Source organism: Emydura macquarii, unplaced genomic scaffold (genome assembly GCF_026122565.2).
Source record: "Emydura macquarii macquarii isolate MOO-44397 ecotype Brisbane River unplaced genomic scaffold, CSIRO-AGI_Emac_v2 contig_2205, whole genome shotgun sequence".
Taxonomy (NCBI): domain Eukaryota; kingdom Metazoa; phylum Chordata; order Testudines; family Chelidae; genus Emydura; species Emydura macquarii.
In genome coordinates this window covers 35,627,153-35,651,181 of record NW_027132342.1, presented here as the reverse complement: position 1 = coordinate 35,651,181, position 24,029 = coordinate 35,627,153, and the positions used below count along the sequence as shown (strand labels likewise).

Below are 24,029 nucleotides of genomic sequence, written 5' to 3'. Positions count from 1 at the left end.
ATATGTGGCTCACAATAGTAAATAGGTTGAGGACCACTGCTGTAAACTGATCTAATGATATTTTCTTTACAGACTTTGGAGGGCCATTTTTTAAGAAAAAACCCATAGACCTTACTTCTAGATTTCATTTACTGTGAGCTCAACTGTCAGCCCCTAAACAGAGTCAGGGTAAGCAGGTCCCTTAAAGGGAATCAACCTCCGGCTTCTGTTAAAAAGTTTGTGGGGTCTATTTGTCTCCTGACAAGCCACTCTGCTGACAAATTTGCCTTTTTGTCAACATGGAGAGACCATGTTTTTCTGCCTAATTTGTTTTCGCTTTTTGCGGAGGTGGTTTTATTATGCCAACTAGAGTGCTTTCTCCTGTCGACAAGAGTGACTTCACCAGATGCGCTGCAGTGGCCTAGCTCCATCAGTGCAGCTGTGGTACTTTAGCACTTGCAGCATAGACTAGCCCTAAGACTACAGGATGCAGAATATGTAGAATATGAGCCACAGGCATAAAAGGATGAACGAACAATTTTGTGGGTCACTCCACACTAGGTGAGATAGCATAATTGCAACCAACTCCTAGAAATGCAGTAGCCTCTAAAGAGAAAAATTTGGTAGAGAGAACAGAAAGATCATCTTTATCTAATAGGGAAAAAACCAAAAGCAGGGCAAAGTAGCTTTTGAATAAAGGACACTAAAAAGGGAACATTCTTTGAATGAGTTTAAAACAAAATTCTATTGAAAAAAGTTTTGTTTCAGCTGAGATACTTACCCACAGATTCTCACTAATATTTCATAATATGACAGAAATTGAATAGTGAGGGATGGCTGTCTCTATATTACGTCAATGTTAGTAAAGATTACAAGCTATAGGATTTTGTGTACTCTTCCCCCATTGTACCAAGCAAATTGCTGAAGTTCTTCTCTTAAGTACCCAGATTAAGACCACAAGAATGCTTGGCTCAAAGGCAATGAGCAAGATATTAATGAATAGAGAACAGGACGTTGGGCATATCTATCTCTAGTGGCAGGTGTGCTGGTGAGCAGGACGGTACCAAATCAGCACAAGGACAAGTGTCCCACAAACTGAGTTAGGAGTGACTCAAACGAATACTGGCAATTTCAACTGAAGTTAGTTTTCTTGGCGCCTATGCTAACTTCAAACGTTAATCCTCAGAGTGGTGGTTCACATACACTTTCCATAAAATTAAGACAGACAAGTGGCTCTTAAATTTTACTTGAGCCAAAAGCCAAGTACCTGGCTTGGTGGAGAATGCAATAGAGAACACCAGCTCAAATGAAGTCAAACAAAATGATAGCTTAGTTGGTTAAGAAATAGCAAAATAATAAAGACGATTAGTTTAAGAGATTGTTACATCTCTTGCTCAGCTCCTGTGATTAAATATTGGCCCAAAAATCAGGTCATGATATTTATAGCAGTGGGAGGAAGGCCCTACTGTCGACAAATATTCCCAATGTTTAATCAACTTCATTTTAGACAGGTTCACAATACGCTAAGAATATTATAACATGATTACAAACTCATGTGCCTTACCTTTTATATCTGCTTGAAACTGTCCTAGAGGAATCCTACAAGAAATTGAAAACAAAAAGGAAATATAATTTCATGCTTTTTCTTAAATAAACTAATGCATTTATGAACACTCAACAATCTCATACACAAGCAATTTACAAATACAATAATTAAGACAGACTTACAATTCCAAAACAAGCTAATCATCCAGCTTTTACATTATCCTCTCTATTATCTAATAGTAGCAGATAGTAACTATGGAGTGCAGGGTGGGGAGAGGAAGAAAGGGCCTCACAACAAAGATAGAGTCACAATCCTGACCACTACCTCAGCCAAGTGCTGCAAAATCCAGATCCCCGCTCCACTCAGCTGTTGAAGGGACAGGGTGTCTGACTGCTACCAGGATACTCTTTCTAGACCCCCAACTGGGAGTCTTTCATTACAGCCTTTGGTTAGTAGGTGTCATATAAATTTGAATATCCTTTTACCTTCCACAACATCCTGGCTACCAAAAGTGTAGGTGTTTCTCTATTATTCTACCCTTTCCCTCAAAATTCCAATGTCTGTTTCTACTGTTGCTCATTGGTTTGTTAAAGAACAACTGAATTAAATTGCCATGATTCTTTAGAGCCACTGCTTGCCATGGGATCTGAATAACTGAAGTAAAACTGATCAGTGTTTTAATTTTATTCCGGAACTGCTGAGCAGCAGCACTGGAGCATTCTGTCTGCAGACTCAGTAAAACAGTACTGTATTCGTTTGCATTCAGCTCATGTTTGCAAGCAAGATCATCTTCACAAGGTAAGAGCTAGAAATATTTTTAGACAATAGTTCAAATGTTGCAAAATGTATATTTTAGTTTTGCACTTGCCAGAGTCAGCTTTGTACTCATCACTGGTTCGTGGATTTATTTTACTTTTTGTAAAAAGCTCTGCTTTTCTTACTACAAGCTATGAACTTGTGCTTTTTTTGACAACTGCTGTGCAATGGATCCAGATTTTCACTAAGTGAGCTACAATGCTGCCTAGGCCTTTTTTCCCCTTTGGGTGTAACAGTTCAATTTAGAACCTGTCAATATAATCATTTTCTATTTCTCAAGCGGTCCCAGGATTCAGAGTTTACATTTACTTATATAATTTTTTCAATTAACTGAGTTGCATTTTTCTTTAATGTTCATAGCATTCAGCTTAAATTCTTTGTATTTTGTAAGACCTTCAAACTCTACATCAACAACAAACTTCAAACTGGAGTTACATAATAGGAGTTATATATAGGTATATAGCCATAGAAATCCCACCTACAGTTGATTGCAACCCTGTGAAGATTTCTGAAGGGAATTTTCACACAAAACACCACTGAAGTTGTTTTACACAGTAAAGCTTTCACAAGTTGCATCTGCAGCTTCCACCCTCTCTTCCTCCTGTTCACACTATGCTCATGTGAAGCTGCGAGTAGTGGTATTTATGCTATTTCATCACATTCCCATTGCTCCATCTATGCCAGCTGTAACTGTACAGTTTCCAAACTCCTCTGCAGACAGAGGGACACCCCTCCCATAAGATTTTATATTCAGATTTCCAAAATTACTCAGTTAAATTTTTTTTTTTTTTATTGTGGATTTTCTAGAGATTATTTCAAAATTTGGAGACTCTTTATTCATTCATTAATATCCCTCTTGTAACTACATTCTAAAAGTCAATTTTATTTTATAGAACTGGTAGATGTCAATTACTCATACATGCCTATTAATCAACTAAAATAAATTTAAACAGGAATCGTCTAAGATCAAACAAAAATAAAAGCTGACCTATTGTACCTGAATAGCTCAACAATTTTTTCGCATTCTGATCTTCCCTTGATTTGCATACTGTCAAGGCTGGAACCAAGACAATTTAAGAGAGCTTTATATAATGTATACTTTTTTTTGTTAACATGGCTAAGGATAGGCAAAGAATGGCTAGAAAAAAAGAGAGATTCTTTGATTCCTGGGATTAACGCTCAATTGTTAATATTTACATATAGTAGACCCCCAGAAGTCCTTTGCAGGATCAAGACTCCCCTGTTCTGTACTTGGCATGCACAAAACACATGAAGACATGGTCCCTGCCCTGAACAGCATACCGTCTAAGAAAAGTATTATGAGATTTTTTTTTGGGAGAAGATGGAAGATCCAAACAAATATATAAAATTTTTATATACACACACACCTTAATAAATCTGCAAATGGCAAAAGTAATACGCCCAATACTCTCAAGCTCTGGATATATGGCCAACTGCTTTGAGACATTGTGGCAGATAGGGATTTTAAGCAGAAATTTAAAGGAGTACAGAGGGTAATGGCATTATAAAGCCATTCAAGAAGGTCATAATGTGCAAGTGACAACATGGCGGAAGGTATGGACAGGTTTGTGAAAAATCAACTGTTAAAAGGGTCTGATTATCTGGTCCCTCCTCAAGAGCACTACTGTGCCTCAGTTTCTCCCCTTTCTGGGTATGTGGGATAATCGCATACCTAGAGTTCCAAACTGGAGTCTCCCCTTCGGGAGTAGGCATATTGATATAAAAGTTAAATTCTCATACCAGTACCAGAAACCCCTCTTCTGAAGTCCTCAGGCTTCCAAAGCCCTCTCATGGAAGCCTACATGGAATCCATTCACGTCCTCTACAGATCCAGGTATTTCCTATCCTCCTCAGTGGTTTTGGACCATAGCTCTCTTGTGATAAAGATTTTAAGTGACTAGTTCATTATTTTAAAAAAAGTCACTAATGTGTAGACTACTTTGAAATAACATTGCCCTCATACAATAAGACTAATACAAGTCTAATAAATCACCAAGAAACATCATTCAAATATATTATACCCAGTAAATCAAGAATACCAGTTTTGGCACAGTCTTTAGAACACAGACATTTGCCAATAAATATATTCTATTCAGGAAAATAAATAGCACTTCAACTTTGTATCTGTGCTCAACTAATTCAAGAATCAGGAAGGTGAGATTTTTTTATAATAAAAATTCGATGAAACCTTTAACTGCAGAATGCAGGCTCTGACATAACATATTGGTCTTATTTTTATTAAATAGAAAGCTAGATGTGTAAAGCTAGACTATTAATTCTTGGCAGATGTTTAACATTAATTTATTTCTTTGTTTATCTGGAGGACCTGTGTTTAATAGCTATTCGTAGTTCAATGCTATTTTATGAATATACTTTAAAATATTGTTTCTATATTTAATCTTTTGTTGCTAAAATGTAGCATATTTCTTTCAGTTCAATTCAATATTAAATAAACAAAGTTCTCATGCAACTTACGTCAGATCACATGGTTATAGTTGCTCTCCTAAACACATTTAGAGCTACCAGAGAGTTCAAAATTAATATAGGTAGAGAACCATGGGTATGTCCACACTGTAATGCAAGCCCAGTGTTAGTAGGAATCAAGCCTATTTTATTCTTAAGGTAAAAGCACTATAGAGAAAACATTAACAACAACAAAAGAACCTACACATATACTAATAAGATCACCAGAGATCACCCCAACTCTAACATGGGGTCTGGCAGGAGCTTTCCTAAATCACACCCAAGGGGTTTCTTTAGTCATCACAAGTTCATAACAGCCTCAGCTGAAAACGAGTAGTCTTATGGACCTCAGTAGGCCCAGTCCTTCTGACCCTTTTCTAACGCTCTATTTCTAGCCAGAGGCAGCTGAGAAGGAACTGAGGATGGTTAGCCTCCACGCGCTGACTAGCCTCATAGCACAGCATGAGGAGAAACAGTGTGTGTGTGGGCAAAACGGACACAGCTACCAAAATTCTATCATCAGCAACGCAGAGACGCAGATGCACCTATAGTGGAGCACCCATAGGGACGCTACTCAAAGAAAGAGGATATGTAAGTCCAAGATTTGTAAAGCTGTCCTTGTGAGTGGAATGTTTCCATCTACCCTTTGGACCGATGTACCAGGGAGCTTCAGTACAGACATCTCCTTGCTGGCCCATTAAAGAGCCATTGGATGCCTGTCTCTCACTGGCGTCAGCTGGGAGACATGCTTATGTTTAGTCCGTGCCAGTAGCGATCCCGACCCCACCAGTACCCATTGGCATCGTCTCTCTCTTCTGAGACTGCCGATCCAATGTAGGCTCATCACAATATTCTGAAGATCCAAGGGCTTCTTCTAATTTGAAAGGTGATAGGGACGAGATCCTCTTGGATGACAATTTCAATGGGGTTTTCTCAGAAGGTTTGCAAGAGTGCTTTCTGCTCTTGTGCAGAGCTCTGGAAGAGGAGTCTGTCTTTCCTCCTGCCTACCCCTTACATCAGATGTCCAACTAGGCAATGTCTCCTTGGATAAGGACAGCCAGTGAAAACAGAGTGATATAATGAATACCTTTCTGAGGAAAAGCAAGCTCTCAGTGGTTCAGGCCTTGTTCAAAAACCAATGCTGAAAAACAAACAATCACCTTGCCAGTATTACGAAGAAATGATGGAGGTCACTGAGAAAGCTGTTTCCGGTCAGACTGGATACCCTCCAAATTTTTTTAGAGCCTCGTAAGCCAAACTTGGTTTTAGCATGGAAACAGCATTAACTGCAGTATTCTTTCTAGTTTAGGGGTAGTGGACAGATGCCAGACCTCCAAGCTCTTACTATCAGCAGCCTTTGACATTAGTTATGGGATGCTATTTACTATATTATAGGACCTGAGAGAAGTGAACCTGCCACTTTAAAGGGGCTTTACTCTCTCTTTTCAAAACAAACATTTTGCAAGTTATAGTTGAAGGCAGTAGCTCTCCCTTCTCAAAAGGCTTCTCAGCTGGGTAACGTCACAGCACTATTCCATCACCCCTCCTGCTCATTGTTTATATGAAACCGTAAGGGAAGATTGTGAGGGGATGCAACAGCACTCAGCTCTGCATCCTTTTTGACAGATGAACAGAAATGTCTTTCCTATTCTCTCCAGTAGTTTGAGAAAAAGACCTGGCTGCAAACCAAAAGTCTTAGAGTTCCTTCCCGAGGAGACAAAAAGTGATGCTGGCCAGCAGAGGAATGCACATGGAAGAACTGGCGAAGACATCATCTATTTCTTCAATTGAGGGCATCTGCCAACCAATACAAATTTGGCTTTGAGTTTCAGTTACTGTGCTTCCTACTGCTCATGCCAATAGCAAAGTTTCAGTTGGTACACCATGGGCTAAAAGGGAAAGCAAGACAGGAAAACAGTTTTATAAACCTGATGGTGAAAGAAAAAGTAACAGGTCAGGCTATTAATGCAGTTAGGAAGTATGATATTTAGCACTTGCACTTCCCTGTAAATAGATATGAATCTGAGCTGTGTCCATCTGTGAATGGGAAAACCACAAGAAAACTGAACAAAAATTTCTTGACAGAGACACCTTAAATGAATTTAGAGAAACTAGAGACAAAAAAATCTAGACTTATTGCTTCGCATTCTGTCTTTACAAGTATTCAAGACACATAAAAGCACACGCTGTAGTAAGACTCCTAGAATTAAAGGGTGCAACAGTATTAGAGATGAAGCAAGAAGCTTCCACCGTGACCTGCCTGGTCCTTGTAGGTTTAAGTTGCTCCAGTGATATTTTATGTAGTTCTTATGATTATATTTATATATGCAAACACAAAAACTAGTACTCAATTAGAAAAGACTTCATGGGTAAGTAATATTTTGTTAGCGGCATTGAAATGCATTTATGGAACAAAATGCAAATTTAAATCACTGATGCATTAAAAAGTACATTTTATTCAACACAGAGGAAAATGTTTGGGGTTTTTTGTGTGTTTAAAAAAATGAAAGTTTGTCTATCACCAGATATTTCTGAGAAATGTTAAAATACTGAGTCCACATTAAACTTTCCAGCAGAGATTAAATTTTATAACAATTTATATATGTAACCATTTAAACATATATATTAGTTTTCTTCTGCCAAAGTAGATGTCTGTATGATTTCTCTTAAACTATAGGTCACATTTAAACATGAAAACATGTGACAGCCAGTACACAGATCTCTGACGCTTGTACTAAAGGAGTAACAGAGTAGGCTGTCATCCATTAATTATGTGGACCAGTATTAGGAGGGGCATAGGACACTTAGCCAGTGCATTTCACAGATATTTGCTGGCAGAAGAGGAATGGTGAGATCCAAGAATTCTGAGTTCTGTTCCCAGCCCTAAGGGGAAGTATGTTCAAGTGGTCAAAGACCTTTCTGTCCATTTCCCCACAAGCTTGATCCCTTCTATCCTAATCCTATCTCTTCCCCGATGTTGGCTCCTCAACCTAGTCTCATTCTCTTCATCTAGCCATTCTCAGAGTCCACTCCTCAGGCATCCCAGTCTCATTCTCTTTGCCCAGCTACTTCCAGTTAGCCCCTTCCCCATCTCCCTTGTCACCATACTCCTCGCCTAACCAGAGATCCAGTTCCCCACCATCCCAGCTCCTCACCTGATCCATCTCCCCTCCACCACACCACCTTTCCCCTGCCTCACTGGTTCCCATTCTCAGTCTCCTTGCCCTGCCAGATTTTGTCTGCCTCCTAGTTTCTCATCTGATCCATTTCTCTTGTTCCCCTTTACCCATGTTCCTTGTGTCCACTGTCTTAGCCCCTCTCCCTCCCACCCTGGGCTTCTCATCTAATCTATTACCCACTCCCCTCCCTCTGCTTCTTGTCCCAGGGACTGGCTGGGCAAAGAGCTAGTTCTTCTTTGGTACCCTGACATCTCATCTCAGCCTCTGTCCTCCCACATTTACTGGCTCCCTGTTCTCCATTCTCCTAATTTCCTTCCCAGTCTCCTTGCCCAGCCAAACTCACTTTTTCCCCTGCCAACCAAATTCCCAGTTTGCCTCTTCCATCTCTGCCAGCCTCCAGTCTTAATCTCCTCTTCCAGAAGTCTGGCTCCTGTCCCCTCTGCATTCAAATCAGGTAGCTTCTTCCTACATGCTGCTTGGGCCCAGCAGGGATGTCATTAAGGGAACAGGGGAGACAGGTTCCCTGCTGTCAGTTCAGGGGCCCAACAGCAGCAACTGCAGGAAAATTCCTGCTCAGCCTCTGGCTGAAGAGTGGAAATGTGTGCATTTGTAGTTAAGTCACCCATTTTCTACGTACATTTTATTCGCTCACTGTGTTTGGGTACTACTCACTTGCATATTATATTTTGCACAGCATATAATGCCTCTCCTTATGACTGGGGTCCTTAGAGAAGTGTCTGATCATGAGATACAATTCTTTTGATTACATTTATACATAGTGTGTTGTACTATTACACTTTTGACAGGCAGAAATGAAAACTTGAATTAGGAAAATAGCCTATTACGATATTAAATACACACCTGAACACACATGGTTTCCACTAAAGTAAATGGGAGCTAAGAGGAAAATGTGGCCTTTAACCAGGAATGGTCCAGTAGGTATGAATTTCACCATTATTTATTTGATGGTAACAAGACTGCTTTCAAAATATATTGTACAATTAAAGTGTACTGCATATGTCTGGCTACCAACAGTTTCTTTTTCACAATAATACATTGTCATACAGCTTAGTTGGCAGCATAATATTTGGCAACAGAATTCACACAACGTTCTGGCATCAGGCAGGTTTTCAGCTCTATTTATTAATGGGAACTCATGTTATACGTCAATTCTCTGCATTCCTAACAATTTTTTTCCACACAATTAAAGTGACTAGACACTTTTAGACATCATTAATTTTATTTCCTGCTTTCCATATAGCACATATGGTGCCTTTATTAAACATTTATAACCTTGTTGCATTAGTAATACATAGCTACTTCCAAATAATTTCTACATATTGGATCACATTTCACTCATTTCAAGATATTTAAACAATTAGAATGGCAATGCACTGCTGCTCTTTTGTGGAAGTAATTCAAACTATGATAATGGAATGTTAAGTTTCTAATTTAAAACGAGTCAGAAAAGTCAGAGTTAAGGCTCTCTCAAACAACGTTCAATGGTTCTCTTGTGCTTTCCTTCATTAAATGGTCATAACATTATAAAGAAGTTCACAAACCATGATGAACAAAATCCAGCAGAATCCCTAGGCACTAAGTACTTTCTAACTGCCCAGTTGTGGACTTCCAAAATAATGCTAGATTTGGCTCGTCTGCCTACTCCTGTGCCATCTGGTGACCACTTTCATCCTATACTCAATAGGAGACTTCTCGCCAGGAGACCGGCTCACAGGCAGTCTGGCCTAGGAAGCACAGCAGGAGTCAGAATGCCAGCACTCAGGAACAAGGCAGAGTCTAAGTCAAGAATCAGAGTAGAGGGTCAGAACTGGATTACCTGGCCTCAGGGAAGGCAGAATCAGGGCTGGTTCTGAGGCAGGAGCAAGACTGGGACAGGGCTGGAATAAAGCCAGGTGCAGAGCAAGGTCTAGGCTGGAGTGAGTTTAGGTGGAGGGTAGGGTCTAATGCTGGAACAGGGTAGACTGAAGCATGTCTTGGAGTGAGGTGAGCACAGGGAGGCAGAGAATCTGTGGGTGTGGCGCTGAACAGCCAGCAAGCTACTGTTGGGCTTAAAAACCAGCCTGCCAACTTCCTCAGCTAATCAGACAGGGCAGTCCATCAGGCAGCCTAACTGACTTGTTAGGCTATTGGAGATTGAGCAGGCACAGCTGCAGTGGCTTACTCCTGATGTACCTCCAAGTAGTCAAGAGTGTTACTTTCAGAGTATTCGATGGTTTCAACACTAAATTAAATTATCTTAGCCATTACATGGTCATCCTGCTCACTATCTCCTTCCCAGAGGCACCATGAAGAATGTTGTGTTGATTCTAGAAGTTGGAGTGATAATTTCACAGCAGATATCAACCCCAGGCGCACCAATGTAATCATGTACATGTCAATGCTGAGTACCCTGACAGAAAAAAGTTGAAAGTCTTCACTCTGGATGCTAAGATCTCCAAAGGAACTTTGTATTGGGACCAAGCTTTGGCTATTCTGATGAAGTATACACATCTTTGAAGCAGATGACAGAGCTATGGAAAGAGGTTAGCAGGCTATATCGTATTCCTTCCATGCCTTGGCCTCAAGGATAACGATAACTGGCATAGATGTTATGGAGGCTGCAGTCAGTGGAAGTTAATCTTTAGCTTTCAGAAGCTGTGGGCAAACGGGAAAGTGTCTCAGGAGTTCATAGAGCTCCTTTCTGTACCAAACTACATACTTCATGGGAGATGATGTATATGCTTCAAATCTATTCCAAGGCAGTGTATGGAATGAGTCAATAGTACCAGAGTATAACACACATCTGGATGCTTAAAAGACAGAAAAACACTGGGGCGTAACACATCAAACTTATACTGATGTAAGCAGCACCAAACAGCATCAGTCAAAAGGTGGAATGTTTAACTGCCTCAACTGAGTCTTCTGCCTTTGAAGCTTACCAAGTGAATTCATGCACAGGGTATGTGCAATTGCAGGAGAATTTTATAGGTTATAAGCTTCCCTCAAGAAGAGGGTAACTATAATAGACATTTGAAAAAAGGGTATACTGAACAAGGGATAATTTTCTTGGCGATGCCATCATTGCAGCAACATCCAAGATCCATTCAGGGACTCCCAGGAAGCTCCACCATGTTCAGAAGTAGAAGGGAACTAAGGACTGAGGTACTGGATTATTGCTTGCTGTTTCTAATTACAGTAGTGCCTAAGGGCCCCAGAGTGCTATACACTATACAAGCACTTATTGAAAAGACAATAAAAGCATGGCTGCAATAAAGGGAAAGTGAGCCACGGCTCCTCATAGATCCCCTAGCTTTAGAGCTTTTAAGATATGGAAGACTCCCTCCACCCCCTGTTTTGTGCTAGAAGCACAACTCAAGAGCAGGGATATATTAGAGCACCTTTTAGAGATCTGTTTCTTAACCTTTTGAATACCACGACTACCCTAGGCTCTCACCCCTTCCCTTTCCCTCCCTCTTTACTCCATTTAGCAATAAGAGAAGGGCAAAATGGTTTTGACTCCCTGACACAGTTATGACTTCCTAAGCATCACAACTCCCAGGAAGAGAACACATGTATATTTTGGAGAGAAGCATTCAGAGCAAGCTAAATCTGAACTGCTGAGCAGTGAGCTATTCAGCAAGGGCAGACCTAGATTCAGCACAGAAAATCCTTGCATCTAAACTGAGCTCGAACAAGAGATTCAAAACTTTGCCACACAAAGGCCAATAAACTCTGCAAAGGAAGTTTCCAATATTGACAGCCCATTTTTTTTTTTTTTACATGCAATAGTGAAGATGCATGAATTGGTGGGCTTAGCTTTGTAAAATGTATTAGTCTCATTAAGTACCTTTTGCAGTTCCATTATCATCTGTATTGCTAAAACTTCCCAGTGAACTGATGTCTAAATGGCTTTGGGTTCAACAGAATGGATGACCCCTTTGTTTTCCCTATTATAGCCTGGGCATCATCTGTGCAGACACCAGTTCAGTGATGCAAATACAACCAGACCACAAGATTCAGTTGTCAGAAAACTCCAAAAATATCCTCCTCCCTCCCCCTTTTGGGTAGCACGTTTTATCAGTGGACAGCAAAAGAGGCAATCCTTGTGTCTGGATTCTTCCAACTCAGATTGGACAAATGTTAGAAGTTAAGCAGAAGACTACACACCTGTAGTTTCATCCAGTTGCATTCAGAAGTGCTGGCCCTCCTGAACATATGCAGGCATGGTTAGGAATACATCAGCTGATTGCATTACTGGAGAGGAATTTGTTTCAATCTGACTCAGCAGCAGATTCCAAGATAAATTAATGACATCTAAGACAAACACAATCTATAGTTCCCCAGTTATGAAGGCTGGCAGCTTAGACTATTTGCTTGTTTCAGGGGCATTCAGGTTTGCAACATGGTCATTTAACAAAACAATATTCTGATTTTGTAAACCCATTAGCTTTCACTTGAAGAATTCAATGAATTTGTTTTGTAAAGATGTACGCCTAGTCTCCAACTTTTAATGGCCATAGGCACACCTTTGACAGCTACTGTAAAGTATCTGAAGCATTGTTGTAGCACTCTGGTGTATGTTTTGGTCCAAGCCTGCCAGAAAAGAAAGTCAGGCTGCAAGTGTCCTGTTGTATCTTGGTGCTCCCCATCTCTCTGTATCCACTTGTTTCACCTTATACTTCGATTGCAAGGTCTCTGGAGCAGAGAAGGTCTTTTTGTTCTTTGACCTTGTACAATGGGGTCCCAGTTCATGACTGGGGTTCCTAGCCACTATTGAAACACAAATAAATATTCGTGAACTTTAAGGCCAGAGGGAAACCCAAGATAATTTAGTCTGACCTTTTGTACGTCACAGATCTCTAAATTGCACACAATTACGCCTGTACTTAGCTCAATAACTTGTGTTTGACTAAAGAATATTTTCCAGAAAGACATCCAGTCTTGATTTTAAGACACCAGGAGTTGCTGAATCCATCATTTTAGTTGGTAGTTTGTTCCAGTGGATAAAAAAAACCAAACATCACTGTTAAAAATCTGTGCCTTATTTCCAACTTGAAATAGTCTGGCTATGACTTCAGCTGTTAATGTCTTTTCCGCTAGATTAAAGAGCGCTTTGGATTTCCAGTATTTTCTCCCCATGAATGTACTTATACACCATTATCAACTCACTTCTCAATCTTCTTTTTGATAAATTAAAACAGACTGAGCTTTAAGTCTCTCACTGTAAGGTATTTTTCCAACTCTCAAAATGAGTTTAGTGGTGCTCTTCTGGCTCATCTCCAAATTTTCCACATTTTTTAAAACACTGATATCAGACTCAAGTGCAGAATACCAGCTTCACCAAGATTGCGCACACAGATAAAAATTATCTCCTATTGCTACTGACTACTCCCCAGGTATATACATCCATGGAGCGCATTAGTCCTTTCAGCCATGATGCCACACTGGGAGTTTATGTTCAGTAGTTTGTTCATGATGACCCTTAACATATTTTTCAGAATCACTGCTTCCCAGGATACAGTCTCCTCATTCTGCAGATAGGGGCTGTATTTCTTGTTCCTAAATGTATAAAAGTTTGCATTTGGCAGTATTAAAAAAAAAAAACCAACTCATTTTGTTCAAAGAGGCAGGTCCATATTACCAAATGATCCAGATTGCTTTGTATAACTTCTCTGTCAATCACTGTTGATTATTGTGCCATCTGCAAATATATTCAGTAATGATTTTATTTACACTTCCAAACCATTGATGAAGATACTGAATAGCATTGGGCTGAGTACTAATCCTTGAAGAACCCCACTGGGAATATCCCCATTTAATGATTCCCTATCAATAACTACTTTTTGAGCTCTGCAGGTTAACTAGCTCTTAATTCATTTAATGTGTGCTTCACGGATACTGCATAGGGCTCTTTTAAAAAAAGCAATCAGAATGTAGTACAGCGTTGCTTCTTCACTTTATGCCATCAATCTGGATCAGTGATTCTTGTTCTTTACCTCCAACCATTCTTGTCAAGTACTTCTTCCAAGATGACTCAAACCTTCATGTCCTCCATCACCTCGAACCACTTTTTTCTAGGACTTCCTTTTGGTCTTTGTCCTGTGATTACTAGCTCCTGTACACTCTGGTCAACATATCCCACATCTTGTCATTATCTCACGTGTCCCAGCCATCTCAGTCAATACTCAAGCTTTCCTGTGATGGAGGCTAGCTGTTGCATGGCTCATATGTTGTTTCACTGTGTAGACTGCCAGCTGTAGTCTGACCCAGCATCCACATAGCACTCATTTTGGCAGCATGAAATAGTTCTTCTCTTTTCCCCAGTGGCCAGCATTCAGACCGTAACCTCATGGATGGCCTAATCATATTCTTATATGCTTTGCTTCATAGTTGGTAGTTTATTACAGAGAATTCATATCTACTCCCTCCAGTTACACCAAGCCCTCATGCTTTTAATATTGCCATTCTAACAACTGCATTTACATTCCCATCATGGCTCAACATTGAGCCAACGTATGTAAATTGTTGTATGGACTAACTCTACACAATCTAATTTAATTGGCTTTTCATTGTCACTGTCAAGGAAGCATCATATGAACTCAGTCTCATCAGATGATTTGTAAGCCATTTTCTTCTAATACAGCCCCTTCATAGTTCTAGGTCCCTTTCCAGTTTGAATTTATCTTCATGGCATAACTGACAATTGACAATAATGTCACTGACAAAAAGCATGCTTCATGGAGTCTCTCCCCTACTTCCCTGCATAAAGTGTCCATTACAATCTCACAATAATGGCTTTAATGCTGATCCTTAATGTAAGGCCTACCCTCACAGTGAATGACTCATGTTGTATGATACTAACCACACTAAGCTCCCTACAGAAGTCTAGGAATATTACATCTGTGCAGTCACCTTTATCAACCAAATCCATAATCTCCTTAAAAATGAAATCAAGTTTGTTTGACAAGACGTATTTTCCATAAAATGGTGACTGGCTGAGCAAGAAACTGGGACAAGGCATCTGGGAGGAGAATGGAAAGGGACAAGAAGATTAGACCCCTGCCTCATTCAGTGCACATGATGGACCTGCTCATGGGATGAATAAAGTATTATGTAGTGAAGCAGACTTGACTGTAGAACTCCTGCCTCACTTGTTGCGTAAGTTGGAAGGTGTGTGGTGAGAGGCAAGGGGCTGAAGGAAGAGAAAGGATGGACTCATGGTTAAGGTCGTTGAATGATGCCCTGAAAAACTGAATTCCATCCCTGCATATACCACACAGTTCCTATGTGACACCATTTAAACCAAACTTTTCACAAGTGGTCACTAACTGTGTTCTCATTTTCCAGGTGCCCAAGTTGAGACACTGGGGTCTAATTTGTAAAAGTGCTCAGCACACACAAATGCAGCTGAAGTATGTGGGAGCCAAGCTTTGAAGTGCGGTGTCCCTGCTTACCAGTATTCACTTCTGGAATATTCAGACATGCTGCTGATTCAGAACTGAATACTCTCTACTTAGTTAGTAAAATAGGGACTTAATTGTACTTTATTCTGGAGATTTCATGTGCTTTGAATATATAAAAAGTCAAATAATTTTATGTAATATGAAAAATTAGATCTTAGACATATCAAATTGGACATTTATCATCATTTTAGAGAGGAATCCAAGATTACTTACAATAGAAAATAAGTCTGAATCTTAACTGAGGAGGAGTGGCCAAATCTGATCTGGTACATTATTTTATTTCAAGAATGATAGTACAAAATTTGCAGTTTATAAATTCTTATTCAGTCTTTTACTAGAAAACATGAAGTTATCCATTGACTTCCTGACAATGAAAATGGTATTTTTATTTATGAACAGACATCTTTTGCCATGTAACCAAGTTTAGTCAGTCTCTCTAACTATTAAAAAACCATAGGAGATATACATTCAATAATATCTTAAAAACATATTAGAATTTAAACTTATTTGCTTAATGGAAATTTTCCTGGAATGATGCAACGAACAATGAAGTTTTTAAACTGATAGTTCAAAAACTGTTTCCTTTGGATGAAAATTTGTTCACATAAATCATTAAATCTAATTACAGTTTAGTAAGATCAATAAACAAATCACATATGTAACATCAGATCTGAGTATATCAAGTTTAAATATAAATAAAGCTATATATAACAAGACAAATACATTTAAAATGCTAATTAATTGTGATAAAAATGAAGGACAACTAAATCAATGTACATTTTAAGTAATGCAATGATTACTACTTTTGATCATTTGTTTTCACTTACAAAATAGTTTACTGTCTGGGTTGGAGTAGAAACAAAAATTTGCTTTATCTCATGTTTCCGACTTCTAAGTCTTGAATTTGCAATACCAGAGTAAGAACTCCATTAAAAACTGAACAAAATTTTAAGTTCTCACCTGTATTAGATATGAGCCACCTGGGTCTGCACTGGCAGATTCATTCTGCATTGTATTTTGCTGTGTAATAGCATCTTCTCTCTTTCGCTCCTTCTGTCCTGTTTCATCGTCGTCATATTCATCTAGACTCTAAAAACAAAACACTCAGCTATAAAAAAAAGCTATTTTACATTTTAGATTTCTATGCATCAAACAAAAACTGAAGCAGTCTATGAAATTTATATATCGGTATTAATACTATCATAAGTGAGCTCAAGACTTATGTAGTTTGATTAAATTATCATGGCATTTTGATTCTATACTAGTTATACTAAAAATAGTTTAAATATTGGAATCAAGTTTGGGAAACTGAGTAGATACATTTCCTTAAATACTACTTAAAAAAATCAGCTAGCAGAACACCCAATTGTTTTGAGCAACATTTGTGGTCTGTATCTGTATATGCCCAAAGGAAATAAAAGAGTAAATGCAGAATAAAGGCAGAAAAATGAGACTGACACTTTAATCTTCACACACATCACTAGATCTTGTTTTTGGCACAGCCATGGTTGCTAAGACTCGAATGTCAATCTGAATGTTCTGCCTTTATTCTAAGTTTCCTTGCTTCTGTCATTTCAGTCGCATTCTTAACATTACCCCAAATCTAGTGGGCTGGTTTTTAAATTTTTGTGATCTTTAATGAAAAGCTCAACGTTTAAACATTTTAATGAATGGACAAAAAATTAATGTTGCATTTATTTATTTACTTGGCAAAATACAAAAAGGACTAAATTTTCCTAAGGCAAAGTTAGGTGGAGATTACACAATGCGCTTCTTGAAAAGTACATTTTACCTACTTACAGTACCGCAGCTGAAGGATGTTTCATATACAGTCTAATAGTAATGTTTGCAGTAGTTTTGTGTAGCCTAAAAGCATGTCTTTCACCAACAGAAGTTGGTCCAATAATAGATATTGCCTCCCCCACCTTGTCTAACTAGCACTAATAAGACAGAATATCTTAATGTCTTAAAGACAGAATATACTGGCATTTATATCTAGAAAATGTACAGGCTATGGCATTAGAAGCTGAAGACCAGCCATTATCCTAATAATTAATTCAGATGGAACACAAGACTTGAAAAAAAACCCAAAACAAATCCAAATAATTGAAACTAAAAAGAGAAAGGATAAGATGTGTTACACAATGGATGTATGTATGGTATTTTACTGGAAAAATAAAAACGAAGATTAAGACTCAAGGCAGATTTTGCATCCAGACGCCAGAATATTCAAATAATAAAGTGAAAACTCTGGAAACCCTTAAAGGAAAAAAAGTTTTATAGTTTGAGACTAAAAAGTGAGGAAAGCTATGATGTAATAAATCTTAAAGTAATTTAAAAACAAGCAGAGGGCAATAATCGGTTATTTCAAATAAACCCTCTTTACAGGAATTAACATTTTTTGAAAGGCTATCAATCTAAATTTACACAAAGTATGTCTTAATAATATAAATACTCTTAGACAATCAAGTTGTTATTTTAATCAGAAAAAAGCTCTGCCTCCTCCACTTCACCTCAAATGCGCTTAATTTAGGTTTTGTAGCGATCAGTGAGATCATATACATTTTTTTCTACCACATATCATTAGATCTTTGGTGCAAGAGTTTGTGTCTATACTTGTTACTAAGAAATGTACTGAAAATACCCTTAGCAGTTTTGGACATTAACATCTCATTCTTGATTGGTATGGGATTCCCACCCCCAAAATTTTAGAGAAAAATATTTTAAATTAGCGGCACACTAAGCAGTGCATCTCGTCTACCCCCCATCACCACTCACATGAGCTCAAAAGGCACACAATAGTGACAATAAATCAATGCTGTCGAAGTGCATTACACACATACACCAAATAAGATTGCAAGTGAACTATGTATGTAGTGTCACAGCTCATTCCCTGAGAAAAGAACAGCTGTGTAAGCCTGACACTGGACCTGCATGATCATTTTGAGGGGGGATTGCCCCCCCCCACCCTACCCACCCAAATGAACATGGAGCAGAACCCATAGACCAGCAGGTGCTATGGCAATTGTGAGCTGCACAGAGCTACAAAATGCTTTGGGGTGCCTTATGACAGCTTATAGATGCATTAAGAGAAGTTTGCTGAGAGCGACCTGGGAGATGGATTATTTGCTCCTCATGGTTCCTTAAAGCCAATAAAGCCTGGCCCTTTGTTGACAAGGATGGTTAAGCTCTCTCTGAAATGGACAAGCTGTCAACAACTTCCAAAACCTGTAACAGTCTGGCCCATCCTCAAGATGAAAGCACACTAGCTGAAAACCTACTGATACGCCAAAAGAAATGTAATATTTGGAACTATTTTAAACTATTTTAAACACAAGATGTTTAACTCTAAAATTTCAACTATATTTATGAAGAGCTATTAGCAGCTTTCATTTCTAGTGACCATTGTCCTAAGTTTTGGAAAAAAAAATATCGTTTTGACCTCATAATGAAAACAATTTTTGCATTCTATTCAACTAACTAGTTTTTATTACTTCTTAGCTGTTTGCTATCTATAGGCACTCTTATTCAAGTCATCTAAATTCTAGAGTTAACGAGCATGTGATAAATTTAGGAAAAGTCAGTAAAAAGTTTTAAGTGTAAGATTTAATGAAGATATTACTTAAAAGTTAGAAATATGCAAAATCTCATTATTGGCTGTTTTAATAACCACACTTAGACTATCTTACTGTTGCAATTATGTAGACCATTAGGACATTTCAGTCAATTGGAATGTTGTTTGCCTTGCATTCCATTATGCTCGCAAATTGTTTGCTTTGCATCATAAACTGGTTTCACATCATTAAGCACAACAAATATAAGAATTCAGGTCTCTGTCAGCAGCCTCAGAGTGTTGGACTCATAACCACTGAGGTGTAATTCTGACATACATTTCTTGGTTTTTTTAATTTTGTTGCTTGACACTAGGCATTTCAAGTCTCTAAAAATGTATTTTCCATTTAAATCACTCGTGTTCTGGTACAGCAGATATTCAAAGTGACATTTGCACATCTGATCTTAATATAAAGAATCCACAAAAATTCCTTACGTTTTCTAGCATTTCAATAAATGTTTGATGATGTAAACAAAGATTTTTCCTATAACCTCTATTGTGGAAAATAAAAGTAGGATGTTTTCAAGTGAATTAGAATGATGAAGAAAATAGCCAAAGATATTCCCTGCATTCCCAATTCACTACCAGTTTGCAGTTGAATTTGAAAACATTTTCAATGAATCATAGTTGTACACAAATACTTCAGCGGAAGTGACTAAAGAATGGAGATTATGTTTTTTCCATAACTGCAAACTGTTTCTCTACTAGAAGAAAAAAGTAATTAGATCAGTTTACATTCAACCTCACATTTGAGCAGACTAATGGAATTACAGAATTCAAGCACCACTACCTATTTTGAAGCTTCTTTAGCTTCCCAGTCATGAATACTAGCGGTTATAACAAAAATACATTTACAATTTAGGAGGAGAGAGCTCTGAGTGTACAGAAATTGGTTAGAGAAAAAAATTCACCCTACTCTACAGCAAATAACCTTTTATCTAGTAAACCACAATGTATCAGCAGCAATTTTAAAAAGAAGTTTGAGATGCTAAGGATTCACTGGTGTTGAAAATTAAGCAGGCAACCCCAGAGATGGAGATACAGGACTGAAATAGTTAGAAGATTTTCTAAGATTCCCTTTTACCACGAAAGAATTAGCCCAAGCACTTAGCTATAATGGAATCTGCTTCAGGAATAACCTACATTTTTGCCTCCTCAGCTGATTATTTATAAAGCTTTGAAAACTTAGCTGCAAGTGCAAATGTACTACCTTACAAATCCCTCCTTCAAAGTCAACTTTTTTCTTAGAAAAAGGGAAATAAGGACAACCCTGGGAATTACAGACCAGTCAGCTTAACTTCTGTAGCGGAAAGATAATGGAGCAAATAATTACGTAATCAATTTGCAAACATCTAGAAGATAATAAAGTAATAAGTAACAGTCAGCATGGATTTGTCAAGAACAAATCATGTCAAACCAACCTGATAGCTTTCTTTGACAGGGTAACAAGCCTTGTGGATAGAGGGAAGGCGGTAGATGTGGTATATCTTGACTTTAGTAAGGCTTTTGATACTGTCCTGCATGACCCTCTCTTAAACAAACTAGGGAAATGCAACTTAGATGAAGCTACTATAAGGTGGGTGCAAAACTGGTTGGAAAACCGTTCCCAGAGAGTAGTTATCAATGGTTTGGTCATGCTGGAAGGGCATAATGAGTGGGGTTTTGCAGGAATCAGTTCTGGGGCTGGTTCTGTTCAATATTTTCATCAATGATTTAGATAATGGCATACAGTGTACACTTAAGTTTGCAGATGATACCAAGCTGGGAGGGGTTGCAAGTGCTTTGGAGGATAGGATTATAATTCAGAATGACCTGGACAAACTGGAGAAACTGGTCTGAAGCAAATAGGATGAAATTCAATAAGGACAAATGCAAAGTACTACACTTAGGAAGGAACTATCAGTTGCACACATACAAACTGGGAAATGACTGCCTAAGAAGGAGTACTGTGGAAAGGGATCTGGGGGTCATAGTGGACTACAGGCTAAATATGAGTCAACAGTGTAAGACGGTTGCAAAAAAAGGGAACATGATTCTGGGATGTATTAGCAGGAATGTTGTAAGTAAGACACGAGTAGTAATTATTCTGCTCTACTTCGCGAAGCCTCAACTGGAGTATTGTGTCCAGTTTGAGCACCACACATTTTCAGGAAAGATGAGGACAAATTGGAGAAAGTCCAGAGAAGAGCAACAAAAAATGATTAAAGCCTGGAGTTCCAAACTAGATCAGGGAAGATGGGTTTAAGATTAGGAATGATTGCACAAGGTGGGCAGAGTTTAAAAAAAAAGTATTCATTCACATTGCCTTACAATGTGCATGCCAAAATAGGGCACTATCTTTGCTTTAAACTGTTTTATAACACTGCTGATCAGCACAAAGTGCATTGCAAAAATAAACAGACTTTTGCAGTAAATGGTTTGAACCCATTTTGCTGTGAAGGATTTACCAATGCTTATGACCTGACTGAAAATACCTATGGCCTTCTTAACTTGTGTATCCATGAGTGTCTTATAATCTCTATACATTATGAAATGTCTCAACCTTACTTGGGGACTTGATAATCCAGTGCGTGTTTGAAAATGTAAAAGGTAGGTAAGAAGCTCAAGGGATTGAGCAAACTGAGATCAAAAGTATATTTTCTATTTCTTTCTTTTTCTTTATCAGCTGCTAGAATACATGTCTATCATGGAAAGAATTTAGATTTACAACTCCAGGGTCATGTAATTTGCTATTTCAGGAAAATAAATCCTTTTGAGCTTCTGGTTTGATGCTTTTGAGTGCGCTAGGATAATGGGTGGTTGCAATAAAAGCTGAGCAGGTGGAGAGAAATGTTCTCTCCACTCACACAACTTACAACTGCTCAACATGGTGGCACACAACCAGTGCCTAGTACAAAACTATTAAAACCCCCATATGCAGCCTGTACCCAGAGAGTTTGTTGTAATACAGCACAGAATACTTACTGGCTGAGGTTCTCTACAGAGCACTGTCAAGTTTGTTCTCTGCCTGAGTCTCAAGGACCATATCCTCCTGCGTTCCTAGCTCAGGTGTGCCAAAGATCTTGGCTAAGGAAATCTCCTCATTGGCATTCATGATTGGCTGGGTGCCTTCCAAACTGGCCACAACACAGGAGTTCTATAGCCTACCTGGTAAAAAATTGGGTGCAGCTCCTTTAGCATTGCTGAAGTTGTGTGTCGCCCAAATGTGTTTTTATAATTCTATCAGAGCTTTGGCACAGCACTGGGAGTGCCCCTTCTCTCTCATTTGTTCCGATAGCTGCTTGTAGACCTTTGAATTAGACGCCTGTTCAGATAGCCTGGACATGCTCCTCTTCCAGACAGCAAGGAAGTCGAGGACCCTCAGACTGGTTGATAGAGGAGCATGGGTCATGGCTGCTATAACAGACTCTGGGTATAAACTTGCCCAGGCTGGAATCAAAAGGAGGGCACCTGAGAGAGTGTACCATTTAATCAGGGAGGTGGTATCCAGTCAAGATGACTCCAGAGCAATGGAGGGCACAAAAGTGAATAGAGAGGCTGATCTAGGTATGAAACAGTGCAGCGTAGGATAGCAGTGGGAAAACTTCCTGAAGTGGTATAATTAATTTGGAACATGGATGCATCCACACAAACCTTGTACCAATATTATTCATTCCAAAATAGAGTAGTATTGCATCCAAAGGCAATTAAATGGGGGAATAAGATGACAGACAGATATAAATGGATTGATAAAAGAAAGAGCACTTGTATGTGGATATAAGGGAGTTTATGTAGGAAAAACTAGTTATATCAAAAAAGCTTTCCCATATATCTAGATCTTTTTCAATTTGTTCAAGGAATTTATTATTATTTAGTAGTTTTTGTTATTTAGGGATTTAATGTCAGGCTGCTTTAACTGTAAAATACTGGAAATCCTCTTTGTCCAACATTCAGCAATCAAGATTTTGGATTCCTCTGGAAGGCTGCAATTTAAGGGCAATAGTTTCTTTACAGTTTGTGTATTTTCAGACTAGATACTTATCAGATATTCAGCTTTGTCCTCATGACTGTTCATAGTAAGACATTTTATTTAATGGTGAAGCAAAAAGTCAACTACAAGTAGTTTCCCTATCTTTAAAATTGGGATAATGATACTAGTTTCCTTTGTAATGTGCTTTGAGATCTATTGATGAAAAGCACTACCTAACTGTTGGGTATTAGATACTGAAATTATGGTCTCTATATGCATATATTATATCTATATATTTATTATTGGTCAGAGGCTATATTTTATTGGCAAGAGGTTCAACTGCTAAGGCAAAGAGTAACAGCGTTAAAGGTCATCTTTGTCTGCTTTTCTATTATGTGTAAATGGGTTCTGGGGTTAAGCCATTCACTCAGACTAGGGGGTGGAAGGGACTCTGTGAATGTATGGAAAGCAGTGGATGGGATATACCTTGACTTTAGAAAAGCTTTTGATATGGTCTCCCACAGTATTCTTATCAGCAAGTTAAAGTAGTATGGGTTGGATGAATGGACCATAAGATGGATAGAAAGCTGGCTAGATCAACAGGCTCAACAGGTAGTGACCAGCAGCTTAATGTCTAGTTGGCAGTTGGTAACAAGTGAAGTGCCCCAGGGTCGGTGCTGTGGCCGGTTTTGTTCAACGTCTTCATTAATGATCTGGAGGATGGGATAGATGCACCCTCACCAAGTTTGCAGATGACACTAAACTGGGGGGAGTGGTAGATACCCTGGAAGGTAGGGATAGGATACAGAGTGACTTAGAGGATTAGGCCAAAAGAAATCTGATGAGGTTCAACAAGAACAAGTGCAGAATCCTGCGCTTAGGACAGAAGTATCCCATGTACTGCTACAGACTGAGGACTGACAGGCTAGGCATAAGTTCTGCAGAAAAGGACCTGGGGGTTACAGTGGATAAGAAGCTGGATACGAATCAATGTGCCCTT

At 38.7% G+C, this 24,029-nt stretch overlaps 1 protein-coding gene across 2 annotated transcripts in view; it reads right to left on the bottom strand.

Moving 5' to 3' along the window:
• Window positions 1–24,029, bottom strand: part of PAWR (pro-apoptotic WT1 regulator) — a 112,105-nt gene that overhangs the window by 23,392 nt on the left and 64,684 nt on the right. For both annotated transcript variants that reach the window (XM_067559899.1, XM_067559901.1), the window contains 2 exons: window positions 16,428–16,556; window positions 1,544–1,578 (listed from right to left, as the gene is read on the bottom strand). In XM_067559899.1, the coding sequence (XP_067416000.1) occupies window positions 1,544–1,578; window positions 16,428–16,556 (164 nt within the window). The remainder of the gene's footprint in view (window positions 1–1,543; window positions 1,579–16,427; window positions 16,557–24,029) is intronic.